General features: G+C 37.3%; 1 protein-coding gene across 1 annotated transcript in view; it reads left to right on the forward strand.

The window, feature by feature from the left end:
• The window catches only part of LUC7L2 (LUC7 like 2, pre-mRNA splicing factor), a 33816-nt gene that overhangs the window by 15957 nt on the left and 3529 nt on the right, over positions 1-14330 (forward strand). Inside the window, exons 3-9 of the mRNA XM_034062842.1 lie at positions 2558-2656; positions 3512-3622; positions 4271-4414; positions 5817-5993; positions 8617-8708; positions 9575-9604; positions 10457-10651. Coding sequence (XP_033918733.1) covers positions 2558-2656; positions 3512-3622; positions 4271-4414; positions 5817-5993; positions 8617-8708; positions 9575-9604; positions 10457-10651 — 848 coding nt within the window. The remainder of the gene's footprint in view (positions 1-2557; positions 2657-3511; positions 3623-4270; positions 4415-5816; positions 5994-8616; positions 8709-9574; positions 9605-10456; positions 10652-14330) is intronic.

Below are 14330 nucleotides of genomic sequence, written 5' to 3' on the forward strand. Positions count from 1 at the left end.
GACTGGGATATCTGACAAAAGAAATCCTCCATAAAACCCCTTCATTCCCCCAAATTGCTACTAATATTACTGAAGTTATTAAAGTTTTTGAAGCAGCATCTCGATACTGTAAGAGATCCTAGTTGCTGAAGTCCATTGCTACATTTCTCCCTTGCACATTATCAGCATGTTGTTTGTGTGGCTGGCTGACAAGTTGGACAAAGGTACACTGCTGAGAAATTGCCCCTGGTTTTGGTTTGCTAAGATAACATTTTACTTGATCAGTACCCAGGCTGTATTCAACTGCACAGTGCAGTGAGAAAGGGAGGGCAGAAAAGTTTGTCTGGCTCAGAGTAATTGCCATCCTTTCAGGCGATGGAGCTACAAGTCCCAGTAAAAAGAAATCAGAAAATGTGCTATCTTGAGGGCAAATCCAACATGAACAGAGGGAAAAGCAGCATAATATATATGTAAAGTGGATGGTGTGTCATGGTACTGTCATGTGAATTCTGTTCTTTTTAAAGTATGATGGAAGATTATTTTATGCATTTATTCAAAGTATATGTAGATTGCATACTAAACTAGAATTTTTCTGATGCTACAGTGGATGTGTTTCAGGCTTTTTGGCATTGTATTTAGATCTGTAAAGTATGTTGCTAGCCTTACCTGTGCATTTAGAACTGGAGTGCCTCACTTAAAGCAGAATTGACCTCGAGTTTAGTTTAACCTTAAATATCTTATAAGTGCAAGTGATGAGCCAGCATAAAGACAAACTTTTCACAATTTTAATAGGATTTTTAAGTGTCTAATTTTCAGATAATTTAAAAATGTTCTTTCACATTGCTATCCTAGCTTGAAGTACTTTCCTGAAAGAATGGTGCTGTTTAAATAATGTCAGCATCTAATGACTTGGAAATAGACATGTGTAATACATTGCTCAGCTTCAAGGGTTTTGTGGATTTGCATCAGTTAACAAAATTGCTCAAGTCCTGTGTAGTTGCAAGAGGAAAAGCTATTTTTTTTTTCTTCAGCGTTGCAGTCATATGTTCTCTATTGCAATCAGATGTTTTTCCGGAAAACAGATTTATGGTGGCTGAAGAGTATTTAAATAACTGCAGATTATCAAAAGCTTTCAAGTTCAAAACTCTGTTTTTTAATTTTTTTTGTCCCTAACATTTGAAATAAATCAACAGCTTCCACGAAAGTTACTTTAATGGATTTGTTGGAACATCTAACTGATTTGAAAATTTGAAAGCAGTTGATCAGATTTTTTACTGTACTCATGAGGCTTGAATTTCTATTTAAATGCTTTTTTATTCTACTTTTTCAGTGCACAAGTAAGTGCCTTATTGGCTCAAATCCAAATTTCTTGCAACAGTTTAACACTTCTTTTTATTTACAAAACTCACAAAACAAGTTATTAATTATTTCAGTTGGTTCTAAAACAGTTATTAAACTACAACAGTAACAGCTTTTTCCATCAGAGTTCAGCTTACATTATGTGCTTTCAGTGTTAAGAAAGGATTAATTTTTCTTAATATTAAGTAAGCAGTGCCAAGGGCAGACTTAACTGAAACTGCTGGTTTTAAGTGACTCAAATAATTATTACTTCCAGTGATTATCCATCAGCTGGTGCTTTTGCAGGGAGGATACATTAGTTTTGTTCAATTTCTTCTATGTTTGGGTTTTGTTGGTTGGGTTCTTGTATGTGTATGTGTTCATTTTGGTTTTGGGTTTGAGTATTTTTGTCATGTGAACAGTGCTCTGTCTTGATTGCCAAACAAACTTTCAGGGAACAGATTTCATTAGAATTACTTATGCCGAGTGGTATACAAATTTCAATTTCAAACAGTATTTCTTACCTAATGAGATTCTGGGCAATCTTCTCAGTGGCATTATATGCAAGATTAGTGATGTCAAGTTCATGCTTCCTTTCTGCCCTTCCTAGAGCTGTTTTAGACTACAAATAAAATACCTATATATCTTTGCTTTTTCTTCCCTCATTCTTGAACATAGTCTGACACTCAGCTCAACTTCAGTCATCTGCAAAATGTTTTGCTGGGATTTGATTTTTGGCTGTCTTGTTTGAAATGCTTCAGGAATGTTTTCTGAGTAGCACTTAACAGTGGGGCTGTGGTTATAGCTATTTCAGGTGATGAATATAATTGGAACACAGAGAGTGTGCAGACAGTTCAAATCAAGCATTTAACTGTTTAATTGCCAGTTACTTGCAGGGAACTTGATTCTCCTAGGCTGTCCTAATTCAACACAGTCAGGCACTGTACTTCAGTCACTGTTTTGAACTTCCAGTAAAACAATGTTTTTTGCAGGGCATTAATGATACGTCTAATGCAGACAGCCATCTTGATAAGCTGTTGATTCTGTCTGCTTTTATTATTTCCTGATTCATGTATGTTGTTTCAAGATCTGATATTGTCTTAAAGCTTCATTAGCCTGTCCATTCTCACTGAGGAGATGATTTGCTTTAGAGTATCTGACTGTTAAAGAAAATAATGTTAACTTCGTTCCTTTTATAACTTTTCAGAAGTATTGCAACTTTCCCTCTGTCTCTTTTCAGAGAATGGACCTTGGAGAATGTCTGAAGGTGCATGACCTGGCATTAAGGGCAGACTATGAAATAGCTTCCAAAGATCAAGATTTCTTCTTTGAGCTTGATGTATGTATTTTGTCATAATGGTGGAGAGACAATATAACTTGTGTATCTAGGTAGATAAACTGAGCCACAAAAATTAAGTTTTGGTACATACAAAAGTAATTAATAGAAAGGCAGAAAAACCCTCTGCTCAATTACATAAAAGATACGTGTCTCTTCATGATTGTATGCCAGCTTTTAAGTAATACTGGTAGTCATCTCTAGGTAGAACTGTTAAAGTCTTCCGCAGAGCAAATAATCATAGACCTGGATGCTGCTTTAGTGTTACCGAGTAGCAAATAAATGTTAAGGCTGCGCATGCTTTTAAGAGAGCCTTAAATTCTAGGCTTACTGAAGAAAACAATTTTGTATTGGGGTTAACAAATCATATGCTGTGTCTCAGTGCACCATAGTTTTGAGTAATGTAGTTTTGAACTCCCAACTAGGAAGTTAGTCTTCATTTGGACAAAAAGGTTTGGGGTTTTTGTTCAAAGGGATGGTGTTAATATGCTTAATAGCTTAAAACCTTACTGAAGAAAAGTTACATTGCATGTATTGGTTGGGTGAGATGAACCTCAATACCCTTAGAAGAATTTTGATATATGTTAGAAATGCTCTTTTCTTTTTAGAGAAGAATTAAGACAGATTCACTTCCGAATTTCTGCAGGTACTTACAACTATGATTATAGTGTAGACCTGGGTCTTTAAAATGTCGCATATTTCTATGTGCAATTAGTCACTGTAAACTGATAGATGATTTTACAAAGTTTCACTAATAAAAGCTTATTAAAGTTAAGTCTTAATAAATCTGAAGTGTTCTGGCTAATGAAATACTCATGTTCTTGACAGCATTGACCAGTGTTCTTATTGATGTTTTAGGCGATGGACCACCTGCAGTCATTTATTGCAGACTGTGACAGGAGAACAGAAGTGGCTAAGAAAAGACTAGCAGAAACACAAGAAGAGATCAGTGCTGAAGTTGCAGCTAAAGTAAGCATGTACAACTAGTTACTGAAGGGTCTTTGAAGGTCTTTTTTTTGAGGAGCCAACTTAAGGCTTTGTCAGGCTATCAAACCTGAGAATTCATATTGAGAAGGGGGTAAAAATAAGTTTTCTTTATCCTTCTCGAAACTGCCTTTAAAGCACAGAGGGGGTAACAGAGGGAAGAGACCTCTCTGGTATTTTTGTGCTTGGGAAACTTGACTCTTCATTATACCATGCAATATAAATGTTACTAATTCTTAACACTTTTTGATCAAAACATGAAGTAAACAATTTGATGGGCTTTTCTCTAGATCTGCTGGGGGAAAAAAACTTTTATATGTTTTCTGCACATATGCACATGCTAGAGATGAATGGTAGTGCAGATACTAGTTTGCAAGACTCACACAGACAAGAGTGTGAATTACTTGGAAGTCTGAACAAAATTCTGCTCTTGAGTTGGTACATAAACTTTAACTCAGCCTTTCTCAGTGTGGTTTTACATGAGGCAACTTCCATTTCACTGTTACCTGGAGAAGTTATCTCTGCATGCTTCTTTTAATTCTGTAATTTTTGCACACAATAACTCAAAATAGTTCAGATTGTTCTCCATAATGGAAAGCATTTACTGTGTTAATCCTTTATTTCTCTTTCAAGGCTGAAAGAGTTCATGAATTGAATGAAGAAATTGGGAAACTGCTGGCCAGAGTAGAACAACTTGGAGCTGATGGCAATGTGGAAGAATCTCAAAAAGTAATGGATGAAGTGGAGAAGGCTCGGGTAAAGAAGAGAGAAGCAGAAGTAAGTTGATTGTGTAAGGCCTGGGGGATGGAAAGGACAGAGTCAGGATTAAAATGATTGGCATTTGTGTAATGCAAGATGTCTTACTTGCTTTCACTTAATTGCTTCATGTAAAACTGAAGAATTTGCTTTGTTGGAATTCTGTAAAGTTTCTTTTTTAAAAGTCACTCCTATACTATTAAAATTATACTGCCTTTGATGACTGATGCATTTATCTTAGTTTAGCTGTATTGGCCAGTTGTGTCTATGGACACTAGAATTGTGTCTGTATTTTTGCTGGACTGACTTACCTCATTCAGTCTCATAGCTCTTTCTGTGGCATCTCTGTTGTACCTCATGGTATGCTGATGTGGTTCTACTGGAAAGCTTCAATGAAGTAAACCATTTTCTTTATTAAAACATAGTTAATCAATGGCTTGTGTATCAGGCAAGTTGGAATAGTCCTTTTAATGTTCAGGTGGCAGAACTCACCCAGAGCTTTGCATATGTTATTTCACCAAGATATTTAAGTCTGTAGAAACAAACACCTGCAGCTGTTTTAGTGATAACAGGGGGATTACAAGCAGTCCTGTTTGTTACCTGAGTATCTGTAGATAAATTTTTCTCAGATAACTTGTTTAATTAGTGTCTAAACAGGTAGATTTCTTAGGGAAACCAGTACTGTTTTAAGCTGTGTTCAAAATTAAAACTAGTATTTCCGTAATATGTTAACACAGTAATTCTACTGTTAATGTGTATTCATTGTTGCGTACGAAAAACTTGTTAATTCTTCTAAGTAATAGCGTCTTAAGTAAAGATGATAATCACATCACTTTAATTTGCAAAACCAGTTGCTGGTATCCTGTTTTTAAGTGTGTCCAATCTTCAAAATAAGGAGTCTGCCTTGTATCATAAAATCATAGAATGATTTGAGTTGGAAAGAGCCTTAAGAATTTAGTTCCAACCCCTTGCCATGAGTAAGGACACCTCACACTAGACCATGTCACCCAAGGCTGTGTCCAGTCTGGCCTTAAACACTGCCAGGGATACCACTTCTTTGGGTAGCCTCTTCCAGTGCCTCACCACCCTCACAGTAAAGAACTTCTTCCTTACATCTAAACTGAACTTCCCTGTTTAATCCCATCACCCCTTGTCCTGTTGCTACAGTCCCTGATGAAGAGTCTCTCTCCAGCAGCCTTGTAGGCCCCCTTCAGATCTTAATGAGACAGTTGATTCATGATTAGTGTGAATTAACTAAAGGGTATGCTGGTGTACATTGAATTTGGTTATCAATTTGTAGTATATCTTTGGTAAAGTGTTATCTTTGTATATCTGTGCATTGAGAATTAACTGTTAGCAAATTATGTTGTTGGTTTTTTTGTTTGGGTTTTTGTTGTTTTGGTTTTCTTTTTTCTCTCTCCAGGAAGTATACAGGAATTCTATGCCTGCTTCCAGCTTTCAGCAGCAGAAGCTCCGCGTTTGTGAAGTGTGTTCAGCGTATCTTGGTCTTCATGACAATGATCGCAGACTTGCTGACCACTTTGGAGGAAAACTTCATTTAGGATTTATTGAAATAAGAGAGAAGCTTGAGGAACTGAGGGTAAATCATTCTTCCATTTTTGTGTGTGTATGTGTGTGCTACTACTTAATTATTTGCCAGGCAACCTTAATGGAGTATTTCTTTCTGGGTGTTTTAATTTCTTCCTGTATTACTTTAAAGTTGTGGATTTCATTAGTCTACAAGACACTAAACATTCTAATTAAATATCCCTTACCTGGTTAATTTGGGATGATGACCTGTTTTGTACTGAGGTATGTTAAAACACGTGTTCAAAGTAATGCATCTTTGGAACAGAATGTGCAATTGTACTTGTAAAATGGATCGCAGTATTTTGAATTAGAGTGATACTGGAACATATTTAGCAGTCATAGGAGATAGCCAAATGAATTTTACTTTTAGCTTGTTGATTGTTTAAAAGTAATACAGAGGCTTCTGAAACTACAAGAGCGTGTAGTGGGCCTGGGTGGTATTTTATTAATTAGGATAGAATATTGACAGGCCTGGTGTTGAAATCCTCGGTTTTGGTGCTAATGCATAAGGAGGATGATAACATATGGGGAAGTTTCTAAAATAAAAATATCTACAGAAATTATTGGAGCTCAAACAGCCTGCTGTATGATGAAAGGCTAAAACTCGATTTGCTTGCTAGTCAAAGATTAGGAGGTTACTTTTATTCTATAGCTAAACCTCCTCCCCCCCACTCCCAGAGGGATGGGGAGGAGAATTGAGGGAATGTGACTCCCACAGGTTGAGAGAAGAACAGTTCAGTAACTGAGGTATAACACAAACCACTGCTGTCATCAATAGTAATAGTAAGGGAAATAGGAAGGGAAGAAAATACAGCCGCTCACCCCTCACCAACTGATTCCCAGCCCAGCCCAAGCTGCGATCTTTCTTTACCCCTGAACCATAAGGGAGAGGGAGGATTAGGGCAATAAGGTTTTTTACCTTTATCACTGACAGCAGTAACTGAGTAATTGACCATTGATTGTCCGTTACACTTATTGCTATGGCTCATTCTTGTAAAACAACATGTCAAAAGGTACTCATAATTAAAAAAAAAAAAAGAAAAAAAAGCCACTAAAGAAGATTTCTCTTTTTTTTTTAATGTAATTTTGAAGGCTTTTAAGCTTAACTGACAATAAGTGAAATAAATAAGCTCCAACAACTCAAGGCAGTAGCTATCCACAGTCAGAATTAAAAAAAAATACGTATATCTTGAAGTCAGGCAATTAAAATTACTGTTATGGGGAGGTTGCATGTTCTCTATAGCTTGATGATTTGAAATCCAGTTGGAATATTATCCTAATCTTGATCTTGACCAGAAATTGTGTGCTGGAAGAAAGATTTACTGGAATTATATTCTGGACTTTCTGGTGTTCAAGCAGATGGATTTGGACATGGATGGCATTTATAATCTTAACTATGAAAGTTGAGTTCAAGGCTCAGTTAAGCATTTAACTGTAGAAATCACTGAAGACAATAGCTACATGAATTGAAGTCCTAAAAGAAGAAAATTATGCTAGTGAGTTTGAGTAAATTGGCTTGGTTTATATTTCATAATATTCCAGCTGTCTTGCTTGAATACTGTATGACTTATCCTTTGGAAAGCCCAGCTCTTTCTGCTGACTAGATTGGCAATTTAGGCTCCTAAAAATAGCAGCTGTAACTTAAACCTTAGATGCCTGGAATAGATCATGTGTGCTTCCTTTCATCCCTCCATGAAGTTATGCAAAGAGTCACTTAAGCAAGAAACCTTGCTTGTAGTTATGTTACTGATGTTGTACAAGGAAGAATAGAATTTGGCATAAAGCTTTGATACAACTGATTATTTATGTCATTTGGGAAGGAAAAAAATGCATGTATAATTATTTCACGTTCCCAAAACATAAATAAAATAATCTTCTTAAGTACTTCATTGACAAAAAAAGAAAACAATAACTACTCCCTCCTTCCTCAGAGCTCTCCTCAGAGATCTAATCAAGATGCTGCTGGGGCAATTCCACATCTCAGAAGAAGGTCTTTACAAAGAGTTGAATTTCTTGCATCATGTCCAGAAGGTGGCAAGACTTGGGTTTGGCCAGATCTCCAGTTGTGAGTTCCACATCTGAGGGCCCTCTACTGAGCGTGCCTTGTCCCCAGTAGTAGTGAGTTCAACCTGAGGCCTGTCAGCGGAAGCATCCTCTCCAATTATATGTTTCACATTCACAATATAGAAACATATAGCTTCAAAATGATGTATTGGTCCAGCCAAGTCCTTAGAGACTAAGGATTTCTTTGTCACAGCATAGCTGAAGGAGTTAAAACGGTTAACTCTCCCAGTTCTGATTCCTTTCTACCTTTCCCCAGTGGCCAAAATACGACATGAGAGTTTCCATGCTAATCCTGTTAAAGGCATGATTTACTGCTTCGAATTCCCCTTTGCGGAAAACTTAATATAACTACATATTTCAGGTCTTCGTGTCACACCCATCTGATGCAGCCCTTCTGCAATAACTTCTGGTTTTTGGAAAAAAAAATACTGAGGAAGAGAGGGAATAATTACACAAGGGAATATACATGAGGAAAAGAACTGAATATTAACTGTCTAGAGTGTTTTCATAGCACATTCATGTGAAAAATTTTGAATCTCAACTTAATGAACATATTCTTTTGCTTTTAGAGGATTGTGGCTGATAAACAGGAGAAACGAAATCAGGAACGTCTGAAACGTAGAGAGGAGAGGGAAAGAGAAGAAAGGGAGAAGCTGAGGAGGTAGGAATCTATTTTAATTATGTATACATAATGACCTATTTAACTTCAGTGGGAAAAATAAGATGTAGTTCATACACATCTATAAATCTGTAAATCCACAATAATCTGCATTCCATGGAAACTTAAAAGGGCCAAGAGTGAATTTCATGTCAGACTCTTAAAACGTGAATTGTTTTCATAGAAACCTTTTTTTAAAGACTATGGAAAGAAGTGTCTACATATTTGAACAAATGGCCTTTAACTGAGGTAATTTTCGGGTGTGTAGCTTGTTTTGAGACCTGACAGATGCGAACATACATGCATGTGAGTTTCAACATCTGGTAGGTGTTAGCTATTTTCTTTATAGATGTTAAAAATCTGTTCTTACTGGAAATAGTTGAATGTATGAATGAGGAAAGTAACTCCCTGTTCTTCCATGAAATGGTTGCCTCCAGGCTAAAGTGGAATGGAATTTGAACTGCCGTTCTCCTGATGTGTTAGCTTCAGAGGCTAACAATGTAAACTTTTGAGATCTGTGGCAGCCTGATAATACGTGTCTGATAAGAAATAAGGGAGTATTGACTTGAACTTTTTCTGTGACTTTTTCTGTGGGAGGGATGGGATAAAAAGCAAATTAGATATTCTTTTGGGTTTGCAGTATGGTGGTCTCAAAAATAAATAGAACCCAACAGACACAAAACAGTTGTCAGAGGAATGTGTTTCCTGATAACCACGTTGCATAGGTATTAACATCAAATAAAAAGCTTTTAATTGCTAGTAAAATAAGAAATACAATAGCATGTCAATAGTCTGGTTTATTATTACTAAACTGTAGTTTAATAACATTCTGTAAGGAAAAGTTCCATACTATTTTCCATTTATTTCAGGTCCCGATCCCACAGCAAGCATGCCAAAAGGTAAACAAATCTGCAGACAGGGAATACTACCAGTGAAGCCAGCCTTTTAGAAGCTGGAACATTTGTCTAGCACTGATAAAGATGTCCACCTTTACAGACAAAATATTCTGTTATGTAGTCATCTCCCTGTGTGTTTATACAGTATTTATCACCATGCTAATTTTATTTTGTGGCTACTACAATGCAACTTCCCAAAATTACATTTAGAACACAGAGTTGCTCTTTCTGCAAAACAGAAGCTTCTAGTTAATACCTTTTGGTAAAAACCCATGTCCTAAGCACCAGGCTAATTCTCAGCAGTTGACCCATCAATAGTATGAGATTTTTTTCTTAACCTACACAGATGAAGGTCACCCATGAGGTATTACTGTGAAGTAATAAAAAGAAAAAAAAGGGGGGGAGGAAGAGATAGGTAATAGTGCTTAGAGCCTTCTAGAATAGTTTTATTGCAGTAGCTATGGGGAATGATATAGTCCTGTTTTCTCAGAACATTGTAATACATAGGTGCTGGCAGATGGTTGCTGTCAGTGTATCACAAAGTTCTACAACTTTGCATGATAAAGACAAGATTTTAACATTTTTAAAAATTAGCTTTTTCCATATTTTTAATCCATTTCAGAAGCCTGAATTGGCTATGCTGTAACCATACATACAGTCATGACTTAACTGTAAAATTGCCTGCATTAGTCACAGTGGAGGATTGCTTTCCTCTTTCTGCCTGTGTTAGGACAATGCAATAGCTCTGAACACCATAGACCATTCTCTGTGCAAATTTGCTTATGCATGCAATGTGTACACTGATAGAGTAGCCAGGTGAATGCAGTGTCTGGTGTAAGTCCTTTCTGTTTCTAGATCTAGGTCCCGAGATCGCCGCAGACATCGCTCTCGCTCGGCTTCCCGGGAACGAAAGCGAAGAACTCGCTCCAAATCCCGGGAGAAACGCCACCGCCATAGGTCTCGCTCTACCAGCCGCAGCCGGAGTCGCAGCCATCATAGGAGCAGGCATAGTTCTAGGGAGAGAAGCCGAGAACGCAGCTCCAAAAAGAGGTAGATATTTGCCTAGAAATAAATGGCTTTTGCTAGATGCTTGCTGTGAATTTTAACACAAAATCAGGTTTACATTTCCCACTTGGTAATTTAAACACATTTTAAGACTGTCTCAGATTGTATTGTCTTGAATCTGTTTTAATGTAAGTCCTTCACTTATGAATTTAGCATATTTATGATTTTACATAAGATAGTGTTTTGGGTTTTAATTACAATAGGGTTAGGTATTATTTCTGTTTCGGACAAGTGACATTAGGTATTGGCATCAATACTACCAGCTTACTACAGCATAGAAAGTGAAACAACTGATCTCCATTTGAACGCAGGGATATCAGCAGTCCTCTTGCCTGTCATACATTCGGGTTTTCCCTTGGGCTCTTGTTCCCAGCACTGGAGCCCATCTGTTTGTACTGTGCCAGATAAGCTTAGATATGCCTGAAAATAAACTTGTTGCATTGCATCTGAAGACGTTCCTTTGCAAAGAAAGTGGCTCAACCACTCACAGAAGGATTACTGCAGAGAGCAGTCTGGAGCTGTTGCTTTTGAATGACTTGGTTGCTGTTTGCTCCTGAGGATTTGCTGGTTTATTTTAGTTAAGTGAGATAAGTATAATTTAGGAGAGTGTTGGAATTGCACAATGTCACCTCTGGTAGGGAGTCCTGCTCATAACCAGGGTTCCTTTCTACTGTAGGTCGGCCACTGTGGAATAGGTCTGAGAGCAATACAGTAGATGTAGTGCCCAGTCTTAAAACCCCAGCAGTCTCTCAACTTGCAAGAAGAGAAAAGATGTGGTTTTGAAATGAGTGCACATGCAGGGTTTGCGATTGAATTTATCTTAGGTGTCAAATCACCAAGGATGAAGAAATATGTGTTGAATGTGTTCAAGTATCTCATGGGCTCTTTTCCCTGAAAATGAGCTGTATTTTTCTTCCTGGAGTATGTAGGTGGCTGTAGTCCCATTGTGCTCTCTAAGAGAGCATAGAAAACAGGGTTGATGCAAGTCTTTTATTTCCTTCACTTTGTTGCAGATGAATAAATCTTAAATGTTCAATATTCTACTTGATATAATCAGTAGTGTCTGGTATTTAAAATTCTTCACAGTATTTTTTAGTCTCATCAGCATTTTAGACTTGGCAGTTTCCATCTTGATTGTAGTCTGTCACAGTTATCCTAAATAACCTGCCTCTTCAAGGCATTCACAATGGCAGATAAGCAAATCTTCAAACTTGTAGTTTTTCAGTCTTAAAATAAACACTTTCATTTGAATCAACACACTTGTTAACTTGGATGAACCAATATATAGAGCATATGCTGAAATTGCCTCTAATTCTTCAACTTTGAAGTCCAGCCTTGCAAGGCTCAATTTCAGTCCTTTGAAGAAAGCTATAGTGATTGATTGTTCCAGGATTTTCATTGTAGTTGTTCAAACTCTCCAATATGATGCGCATGATACAAATGATGCATTGTCTTCTGTATGTTAGCAGAGAAATATGTGAGAACCAGGAAATGGTGTGGCCCATTGGTGCTATCCACATAACAGTAAACCTGTCAGTCTCAGCTACCAAAGTTGAATTGAAAAAGCACAGGGTGATCTGAAGATAAAGTCAGTGTCTTTTTGCAAGATAATATCAAAGGATAAGCCTTTCAAGTCTTGTTTTGTGTGAATGAGTATTAAAAAAATGCAGTGTACGTTAGGGCACAAAATTTCAACCTTATAATACTCCGTACTGGAAATACTTCTGATGTCAGTTCCTGTCCTGAAAGAATGAGACACACCTGTGTTGGAAGAATCCTTGGTACCAGTCATTGTGTTACTGTTAACTTGAGCAAAAAAAAATAATGATCTCATCATTAGCAGCTCACAGAATATTAGAATGGTTTGGGTTGGAAGGGACCTTAAAGATCATCTAGTTCCATTCCCCCTGCCATGGGCAGAGACACCTTCCATAAGACAAGGCTGAACTCCCCCTGTTGAACTTCATGAGGTTCCTGTCAGAACATTTCTTCACCATGTTGAGGTCCCTCTGAGTGGCAGCATGACCCTCTGGTATATCACTTTCAGTAACAAGTTCTCATGTAAACATCCTTTTTTGTTTGACAGTTGCAATAATGAATAGAGCTGGTTTGGGTTTTGGGGTTTTTTTTTTGCAAAAAAAGTAAACCTACAGTAGCTCAAATGACTAAAATGGGAAAATCTTTGGACGGGGTTTATTTCTCTGAGGTCAAACTACATTTTTGCCCTCAGAGTATAGATACTGTGTTTTCAAGTGTCTGAAGAATTTGTAGAGCTATGATCTTGCTGCACTGAGGCCAGGATAGCTTTTGAACTTGCAGCAAGGCTGGATACCTCTTTTTTTCAGAGGTGCCCTTCTAGCCATTAGAGCTGCTTTTCACATGAATATGGGAGAAGTCCTTCCTTTGAATACTGTTGATGCCAGAATCCAAAATAAACCTGAGCTAGCAGGCTCAAATGCATTATACTTCCTTGCCTCCTAAGAACTCTTTTTCTAGTCCAGGGAAGCATTTGTTGCCAAGTCTGGTTTTTTTATGTGGTGTTTTTGTTGTTGGTGGTGGGTGGGTGGATGTGTGTTTGTTTGTTTGTTTGTTTTGAGGAATTTCTTAAAATACTGATTTGAAATATTTTATTCAAGCCTGTCTCTTTAAGCTCAAAACATTGAGTTGTCCAAGGAATTCTGTCTAAGCATACTCTGGAAAACAAAAAAATACTCCATCAAGTTAACTTCTTCAGGAAGGAGTCATACTATTTGTGTTTTGAATAACCAAATTGAGATCTGGGGAACATGGTGCTTTTGCCAAGCTCTTGCAGAAGAGCTGAGTGTGGCACCAGAACAACAGAAAGACATCTGAAAGCCACAGCAGTGGCAGCCTATGGTGCCTCTAATTCTAGGGCCTGAAGAGAACTGTGATATTTTGGTTGCTATGTGGGAAGTGTTGCACACTTTATGTTAATGTAAAGTCTTCAGTGTGATTTTTTGACTTGGTTAAAGTACCATAAAATACAGTTATTGTAGACTGCTGAATCCTGCTGTAAAAACTATTTATATGTCTGGGATTTTTTCCCATTTTGATCACATCCATTATGGCTTTAACATGTAAGCATACTAGGCAGTAGACTCCTTACTGGAGAAACTCTTGATGTTTTTCTCCGGAAGTCATTTTCCCATTTTGTTCTGTATAACAACATTATCACAGACAAACATTAGCTGACTATTACTCTTTGCAGCAAACCATGCAGTTTCTTGTGTTTTTCTTGTCCACCCTTCTTCAGAAAGTATTTTTTAAAGAGTCTCACATAAAATGAAAAGCTGTGACCTCTCAGACACTACTTCGTTCTGAAAGTAAAGGGATGTTTATTGTGTGCTACATCTGAGGAGATACTACAAATACATAAATTCGTCTGACAGACACATTTTCCTTAATCTGTATCATTGGCCTTATAAACAGGTGGATCAGTTTAAATCTTTTAATGTCTGGGACCTCATTTCAAATTTATCAATATAAGGAGTGGACCTCCACACTCTGGCACAACTGAATGTGCACAAACCATCCAGCAATAACAGCAGCTTGTCCAAAATGATGGGTACCCGTCTGGTAATAACAGAAACATGCCTAAAGTTATAGGAATCCTAGGTCTACCTACGCTTGGATTGCTGGCCTA

The sequence above is a fragment of the Melopsittacus undulatus genome, chromosome 5 (assembly GCF_012275295.1).
Source record: "Melopsittacus undulatus isolate bMelUnd1 chromosome 5, bMelUnd1.mat.Z, whole genome shotgun sequence".
Classification (NCBI taxonomy): domain Eukaryota; kingdom Metazoa; phylum Chordata; class Aves; order Psittaciformes; family Psittaculidae; genus Melopsittacus; species Melopsittacus undulatus.